This window comes from Cricetulus griseus, unplaced genomic scaffold, assembly GCF_003668045.3.
Source record: "Cricetulus griseus strain 17A/GY unplaced genomic scaffold, alternate assembly CriGri-PICRH-1.0 unplaced_scaffold_1, whole genome shotgun sequence".
Lineage (NCBI taxonomy): Eukaryota > Metazoa > Chordata > Mammalia > Rodentia > Cricetidae > Cricetulus > Cricetulus griseus.
The window spans coordinates 568,891-578,113 of record NW_023276808.1 but is presented as its reverse complement, the minus strand read 5'-3'; the positions used below and the strand labels follow the sequence as shown (position 1 = coordinate 578,113).

General features: G+C 43.6%; 2 protein-coding genes across 2 annotated transcripts in view; both read right to left on the bottom strand.

Annotated features, from left to right (window-relative positions):
* LOC118239765 (mothers against decapentaplegic homolog 1-like) overlaps nt 1-7,515 on the bottom strand; it is a 433,113-nt gene extending 425,598 nt beyond the window's left edge. The window contains 5 exon segments of the mRNA XM_035453600.1: nt 850-909; nt 912-1,070; nt 3,616-3,732; nt 4,766-5,029; nt 7,113-7,515. Of these exon segments, the coding sequence (XP_035309491.1) occupies nt 850-909; nt 912-1,070; nt 3,616-3,732; nt 4,766-5,029; nt 7,113-7,512 (1,000 nt within the window). The 5' untranslated portion in view covers nt 7,513-7,515.
* LOC113837940 (ephrin-B2-like) overlaps nt 1-9,223 on the bottom strand; it is a 423,845-nt gene that overhangs the window by 376,644 nt on the left and 37,978 nt on the right. The window lies entirely within an intron of this gene.

The window sequence follows — 9,223 nt, the reverse complement described above, 5'->3', positions numbered from 1 at the left end:
AAATATAGAGAAAACTTTTTTTTGGGTTTTTCAAGACAGGGTTTCTCTGTGCATCTTTGGAGCCTATCCTGACACTACCTCTGGAGAGCAGGCTAGCCTCGAACTCACAGAGATCTGCCTGCCTCTACCTCCCGAGTGCTGGGATAAAAGCCATGCGCCACCAATACCCAGTGAGAAAACTTTTTAAGAAGAAAAAAAAACCCTTTTCCCTGATATCAAAAATGATGTCTTTTCATTTTAGAAAATTAAGACAATATATGAAATATAAAGATGTGGAAAATATTGGCATTCCTTCAGCAACAGAGGAAAATACTTGTTAATTAACAGTCTGCAATTGTGTGTCCGGTTTTGCAATCATTAAAGCCTTTGTTGCAAACTCTCACATTTCTGTATGACTTGCTGCTGTAACTGTTTAACCAGGCTCCTTCAGCAGACCAGTATTGACACTAATTATCTACTATTGCAGTCATGACAAATGTCACTGGACGGTTTTTACTAATATCTATAAGAGACATTCCTGGAAGTTAAGCGGCTGGATCAAAGGATTTGAATCACTTTGCCAAATGACTTTGCAGAATGCTTGGGTTACATCAGCACTGTGAGTGCTATGATCAGCTGACCAACACCAGCACTGACACTGAGCTTACACAAAAGCAAAGTGTTCACACCTGCAAAGGGAATTGCTTTAATTTGAACATGGGGGCTGGGCATACCCTTGGTTTAGTGGCCATTTGGGAATCTCCTGCGAACAGCAGCATCTGAACATTTTGCATTTGCCACAAGAATGATGGGGTCACTTCTAGAGGAAGAAAAGATGAACGTTTGCAGGAGGGGTAAAGGGACACGCACCTTTTCCGATATGTCGCCTGGTGTTTTCTATTGTGGAGTTCCGGTTAATGTTGGAGAGCAGCCAAGGCAGAAACGGTTCTTGTTGTTGGAAGGATCAGTGTAACCATCCACCAACACGCTTGTGGAGGAGGCCTGGAATGTATCACCCACGCGGTTGTTGAGCTCATAGTACACAATAGAGCACCAGTGCTTTGGTTCCTCATAAACAACAGCTTGAACATCTGCAAGAAGGAAAGAACTTTGCTCACAGTTACTCCTGGAGCACCCCAACCAGAAACCGCATTGTAAAACTGGCTTAGCACGGTGGAACGAAGACAGGGAGGGGCAACTACGAGGATCACATAGATCATTTCTGTGAAATCCTATGTACTTCTTACTAAGGGCGGCATTCTCCTTTCATTGGGGAACTGGCAGAGATATGAAATACCAGCTCAGCTAGCAGGGCAACAGCACTTGCTGAATACAAATGACTTATAACTTGCTCATTAACAAAATGAAATAATTTAAATCACTCCTGCTGGCACACTAGCTACAAGTATTACAGTGACCAATGAGAAAGCAAGTGACACAGGAACAGGAGGGGCCTGGAGATATGCCAATGGGGCTTATGAAGAAAGGAACTGCTTTTGGCAAAGCCTTGGCAGACCTCTGATTTCTCGAAGCCCTGAAAACGAACTTCTTCCTATCATGAAGAAGCTGCCTGGCTTCACAAGAGCTAGTGATGGCTGAAGCTCCAGTTTTGCTATAGCTCAGGAAGAAACCATGCCAGCTGGCCATTCTTCCCGAATAAAATATATCTCTCTCATCCAGACTCCATGCTAACCTCCTCCTATTTGCTTCAAGTCATGCCAAGCAGGTGTGTTTCTCTCTCCGTTCCCAGAATGGGCCAACGATAGAAACTACACAGGTTTACCAAGAGGATGCAGCTTGTTAGGCCCAATCTCTTAAGGCTGATGAATCTCCAAACAGATAATGCTTCTAAATGCTTTCAACCAAAAGGCTGGGAAAAGAGCCCTTTCTGCGTCAAAACCTCTTATGCATGCCTTTTGAGAGCCCAGGCACACAAACCACACCATTGCCAACTTGATCATTACTCTAATGAGTCTCATGGGGCTTCAGTGTACAAATATAAGAAATGGAAAGAAAATCCACCAGGACTGGGAGATGGAGAAGGAGAAGGACAAGGACAAGGAGGAGGAGGAGAAGGAGGAGGAGGAGAGGAGGAGGAGGAGGAGGAGGAGGAGGAGGAGGAGAAAGACTTCCACATCCTTTTGTTTGATTGCTTGTGGTTTTTCGAGACACAGTTTCTTTGTAGCTTTGTAGACCAGGCAGGCCTCTAACTCACAGCGTTCAGCCTGCCTGTGCTTCCGAGTGCTGCCGTGTTCTTAACATAACCAGCCAGTTATTTGTTTTATATAAGTAGCTTAGCTGAAAATATACTATTTCGCTTGTTTCTTTCCAGGCAATGCTTCCCTGTCTGCTGCTCTTCAAGGAGCAAAGCTTTAGTAATTCACAAGTGCCAAACCCCAGAGAAGGCTGTGCCATCTGTCACATAGGCCTTCTATCAGCTTTCAGCATTGTTAAAAATGCTATTCATTTGGCTTGCATGTGGACACATTTTTTCCTATAAAAGGCCAGGAAGATCTTGTGAAACATATGGTCTTTATCACAACTATTCCACTCTGCCTTTGTAACCACAACAACAAATAAAAATCTTAGCCATAGATAATACGTAACAAATGGGCACAGTGTGTTCTAATAAAGCTTTATTTACAAAAACAGAAAGTGGGCTGATCTGTGTGCCGGCTGTAGCTTGCTGACCCATGTTCTGGGAATCCACCACAGGTAACAACAGGAGAATAGTCAAAATATTTTCCTCTGAAAATACTATGTGATTTTTAAATGGCTCCAACTGGGAACATTTTTTAAGCTATTTTAAAGGAAAAAAACTTAAAAATAAGTCTCTATTTGGGGGTAACAGAGATAATCTCATCATGACCATTACAGGCCCCACATAGGGTATCTTGTTCCCCAAATAAAAATTCCAAAAGTGGCATAGGGGCTATTCTGAAGACGTGAAAACACATGAGCATATAAATAACATGTATTTGTTATATAAAACAGGACTCAATCATTTCCTCCGACTATCTCTGTAAGCACAGAGATTTTTAACAACCTCCTGTGTATATAGATATGTGAAACAGCCATACACACCCATATTTATTGGTAACAAATCATAGACAGATGCATTTTAAACAGTTATTTGATATATGTGCATTTATGTATATAAATGCATATATGATATTATATGTATCACTTACTCATTTATTGAAGATGAAAGCAAATTAGCATGTTAAGGACACAGATAAACTTGCTTATTTTTCCATAACTAATAAATCGTGGCTGATTATTCACACTGGTCAACATACAGATTGTCTTTAGAGGTGACTGACAGTTCGGTTTTCTAACCACCAATGCTGGAAACTCTCTTCACCTAACTATGTAACACAAAATGGCAGAGCACTGCTTACGGCCGTTTCAGAGACCAGTGGGAATCTGAGACCTCCATATTCAATTCTGAGATCTCATATTGGACTGTGACGGAGTTTAAGTAAAAAGATGGGCTCTAGAGAATTCTTTGCATTAGGCTTAAAACAACAAAACGTTTTTTCCATGTTTCGAAAACACCTACCTTTTTAAGGTCTAAATGAGTAAAAGTAACATTAGGACAGGACATACAGACAAAACTCTGACAACTCATTTTACCTCCTCTGTTGATCTCGGAGGGCAGTGCAGGTGCCATCATATTCGTGTCCATTGGCTGAGAGCCGTCCTGGGCCATGGCATCTTGAGGAGGCTGGTAAGCAGTTGTTGGTATATCAGCTACAAAGTTTGAAAGAAAAAAAATTACATGCTTCAGGCACAGACTCTCCTCTGCACTGAGAGCTTTTGCGTATGATTAGGCCTGCTCAAGTGTACACAGATGCATGTGTGTGCACTTGTATGCAGGGTTCAGAGGATAGCTTTAGGTAAACATTTTCCTTTTCCTTATAGTTGGGAATGGAGGAAGCAATAAAGCATGGATCACATTTTAATTTTTGAAGGTACAACATGGATGCTGAAGTAAAATTTAATGTAAAGCACCTTAAGTGGCTCTATAAACATCCTGTCCCATCACTTTCCCTCACAAAAATATCCATGCATTTCATGATGATCTTTTATTTATCGTGTCCCTCTTGATGTCGACTGGCAAGAGCTCTGGCACTAATATTTGAGATGCTTGTTTACTAACCTGTAATCTGAAAAGTGTAATCCTCTAATTAGTCACTATTACACCATCAGTTATGACTAAAACAGGAAAATAACTGGTTTTCTTCTTTGCTAAGTTAAACAAGCAGGAAAATAACTGGTTTTTGTCTTTGCTAAGTTAAACAAGCAATGTTCTCCATCACTTCTGTTGCATTTCCTTGCTGTTAAAAGCATATTAACATACTTTTTGGAATTACATCACTGGCAAAATGAATCTAATTAAATGGGTCGGGCGGATACCCGAGTAATTAGCTCTTCTGCCGCTGCATTGATAACAAGGGTTCTTCAATGTTGGAAAAGCTCGCCGAAGCCGCTTCTCAGAACAGCAGTGTGTGTAATATGACATATTCCCCTTTCTTTTTATGGAGAGCAGAGACTGGAACAATTGTGCCACTCAAAGAAGGATGCAGGTGCTTCAAAACTTAACAGGACTCAAACAAGCCATCCTCTTCTCCAGCTGTATGTACAACTCCCTCCCTACATTGATATTCTCCAAGCACTGGTTCACCAGGATGTGCTCAGGGTTCCACCCACTGTGCCCCTGCCCCGCAGGCCACCCCCACCCACCTCCCCAAGGCAGGCAGCGTCCCCGAATGCCCCCTCCTACCTGGCATCTGGAAAGGGCTGCCTGGGTCTGAGCTGGTGCGGGAGTGAGGGTAGGTGCTGCTGCTGCTGCTACTGCCTGGGGAGTTGGGGTAGCTGCTATTGGACGAGTGGGGAAACTGTTGGGTGCTGGGCTGCCTGAAGGAATCTGGAAACGTGGCGTTCGGTGGCATGTGAGGCTCATTCTGTCCCAAGTTACAGAACTGTGCCAGAAGGCTGTGCTGAGGGTTGTACTCACTGTACCTGGGAACCAGCACGGGAGGAAGCACTGGGGACAGAAAGAAAACAGAGAGACAAATGAGAAAGGTTTAGTTTATATCCACTCTTTCTTAAAAACAGGCAGTGGACACAAAAGCCTTTGCAAATTATTCCTTAGTCTTTACTTTTACATGACTTAAATATTCCACAAAAATACAAAAGGCCTTTGGAGACCAACCAATTATTGGATGGTTGAGCTGGAAGTTTGCAGTCTACCCCTGGGGTCTGAAGTTCCTGTGAGAGAAAAGTCACCTGGCCATCCTGGGAACAGGAACAGGGAGGGAGGCCACCCAAATCTGACACCATCCATATTTGGGGACTCTCAGAAATAATCAGCTAAGTGAACCAACCCATCAACAAAACCATCCTGAATGACAGACACTGTGGCAACTCAATGCTTCAATACAGAACCACTTGTCAACTGATCTGCCTGTCCAGATGTAGAACCAAGCTCTAGGGCAAACTATATAAATTCAGAATGTAGTGGTTGATATCCACGGGAGACTGGTACCAGAGCTCCCTTGGAAGCCCTCATCTGCAGACACTCAGTCCCTGGTGTAACACGGCACAGTATCTATGTGGGCCTGTATGTGTCTGCGTCACCCACACTTTAAATCAGATCTGAACCACCTGCGATGCCTAACACGATATAAATACTGTGAGACAGTCACTCAGCTGATTAGAGAATAAGAGGGCTTCTGTCCTTCGATAGCTGCTGCCACCGAGTCTAGGCATCCACAGGAGTCAGTCATGCAGGCTGCACTGCTCCAGGTGCCAGATAAAGAGGAGTAAGCAAGCAGGAACATAGCACCTAGCCCAGTCACCTCTCAAGACCCTGAACTCCTTCCAGAACAATGGGCGGATTAACCCTGGGACTATGGGAGGGGCAGATCTGTGGTGGTCATTAAGCTGGGGTCAGGCCAATGCAAGCCAACCTATACGAGGACCTCCAGCACTGGTGATCCTGGGCAGCTTCAGGTACAAACACCTCTGATCCCTATGTGGTGGCCATCGTACCTAGTCAGAGGCTTGATGTGAAGAAAAGTAAGCAGGCCCTCCCCCCCAAGAGTTCCTGGATCTGAGCCCCAAAAAGAATGAAGTCCATTGACTTTTTCAACCACCAAAACTGAAAGAGAAAGTATCAGAAAGGAAGAGTCGGCCTGCTCAGTAGAGACAGAGTTCATTTTCTAACTATTTTCATCTGTAGCTGCCTCTATGTATATCTGCAGAATCCACAGATGCAAGAGGCCGACTCCAGTTTTTACCATAGCCCAACCACACAGGTAAAGACTGAGATATCTTAAAGTAACAGCATCAGTTCCTCACACAGCAGAACATAGCCCACAGGGAACACACCACACCACAGGCACACTTCAATACAGATGACAAAGAGCGCTGTCGTGAAACATGAAGTAGAACTGGTCACAGCTGCCCCACCGTGCCCTTCCTTTAGTGCACATGACAGGACCCTGTGCTTCTGTTGTCTGCTGACGTACTGCACAGCTAAATTGCTGGAAGACACACAGAACCAATGTGAACCATAGTAAGCAAATTCAGACACAAACCTCAATTTTCAGAACCTGTTTCTAAACAAAGTCACTTGGAAGGAAGGAGGCCTTTAACATGTATGAAATACTCCAGGACTGCTAAAATTTGGATTTGAATGTACCCCCAAATGTTCAGGTGCTGAAGGCTTGTCCCTGCAGCCTAGTGGGAAGTCTCCTAGTCACTAGAGGGAACAGCAGGGCTCCAGTTCCTTCCTCTTGTGACATGAGCTCTGCTCTGCCACCATTCTACCCCAGGATGCTATAGTGCTACAGGACAGAGAGCCCTGGAGCCGATGGGACAAAGGGCTGATACTTTCAAAATCACGAAAAAAAGTAAACCTTCCTCTTTATAAACTGATTGTTACAGACACTCGTTACAGTGAGCAAAAGCCGAGTAGAAAGAGTTTTTGTGCTCTTTTGCACACGCATGAATGAATACACACAAAACTTCCCCCAGATATTTTGGAATTACACCCCACAGCAGAAAGGTGTTATTGCTCTGGTCTCAACAGGCTTCACGGGGCACACACAGTCCACCCCACTCACCAGGGCTCTCCACACGCTTATAGTGATAGGGGTTGATGCACACCTCCTTCTGCTTGGAACTGAAAGGAAACTCACAGCAATCCAGAGGCTTCAGTTCATGGTGGCTCTGGAGGTCTGGCCAGCGCCACACTCGACAATAAATGACATGAGGCAATCCCTTCCGGTGGGACACCTGCAGCCTGCCATCCAGGGAGCAGGGAATGGTGACACAGTTACTTGGCTGTCCCGGGCAGCTCAGGGCCTTCTCCAACTCTTCCATGGCCCCTTTCTTTTTCTTCAATTTTTTCACCAACACATCCACAGCTTTCTCTGCCCATTTTTCTTCTTCGTCACCCTGTTTCCAACCTAGAAGTCTCTTCACAGCTGGACTTGTGAAGGAAAACAAGGTGGTCACATTCATAGTGACTGGTCTAATTCTTCAGGCTCCTCACAGGGTGAAGTGGTGATGTCTCGAAAGGGGAGAGGCCAGAAGAGAGTTCAGCTTATTTAAATCGGTTCTCTTTTGTTTCTCCGTAGTTCTGAAAAGTAGAGAACGGCTCTTCCTCCTATTCCAAGAAGGGACCCAAAGTTAGCACCTGCAAAAGAAAGGATAGGAAACCGTCTTTAAAATCACCTTTAGACACACCGTGATTAACTGATAAGTGCCAGATACTAAGCACTTTGGTGTTCCCTGGCTAATTCTGCTCAGCTTCACAATTTGGTGACTTTATTAGCGAGATGCAATCCCAAGCTAAGCTCGTGAGAATGTGTATTCTATCATGCCAGAAGCAAAACTGTGTTCTCCTAAAACATACATTAAAGCTCCAGTGCCCATTGCAACCCACTGTACTTGACTGGAGTGGCTAAGGAACTCACCAGGGTTAAATCAGATTATAAGTGTGGGGCCTGAAGGCAACAGGATTGGCGGTCTTACAAGAGGAAGAGAACAGACTGCTGAGAGCAGCACCATGCTCTGGACAAAGGTCATGGCAGTATTTGGGGCACAGCTATCACTCAGGCAATTTGCATATTACCACCATAAGCCTATATGCAAGTGATAAAATTCAAAGTACACCAAGCAGAAAACTGCTAAAAAACGAAAAAAGAAACAACAACGATTCTAACCTACAATGCTGTGGGAGACTGACCTATAACTGACATATACAAGAGTAAAGTGTAAATGTGTGACCCAGTTTATATGGAAACCAGCGTGTAAATGAGTAAAGTCATTTGGAATATACGGTATTTGTGGCAAAGGAGCTAGCTGAGTGCCTAGAGTGACTGCCTGTACAGGCCTGAGTCCTGTACTCGGAGTCCACACTAAGAGCGAGGAGTGGTGGTGCATGCTTTTACCAAAGCCCCAGGAGGGGACAAGTGGGTCTCTTGCTGGTGGACTAGCCTAGACCAGCTGGCAAACTTTAGGCCTTGAAAATGAACAAACAAAATAACCAAGGTGTACAACTCTTGATGGCTGCAACTTTCCCACACAACAAGTAACAAAAAACAATAATTAAGATCTCAGTATGGCTAAGAAGTCAACAATAATATTATTATTAGAAGTAAGCACATTTTAACCATGCTTCATGAAGTAATTACAGTAGAGATGAAATACCTTAACTGAATGATTATAAAAATATGACATTGAAAATATTGAGATATAGCTGGGCAGTGTTGGCACATGCCTTTAATCTCAGGCAGAAGCAGGCAAATCTCTGAGTTCAAGGCCAGCCTGGTCTACAGGGAAGAGCCATGGTTACACAGAGAAAACTTGTCTCGAGAAACAAAAAATAAACCAATAGAGTGAGTAAGATGTGACACGCAGTGATTATATGGATGTTTATAGCTAAAATGCATTTACTGGGAGAGAGGAAAAAGCCTGAAGAGGTGGACGGTGATTTAAGCCCAAAGAAAATATAAGGAATTGAGAAATTATCTTTTAAGTACACTAGAGAAAACCTACAAAATCAAAACACTAATAAAATGTATATATAATCTCTTAGCAAGAATGATCAATAAATCAGAAAACTCACAAATGACCAATAAGAGGAATAAATTGGGGATAATCTTCCTGATCCTCATTCTTAAAACAATAGTGATCTTGAATGCTCACTGAAGGAAATTGGGATAGTCTG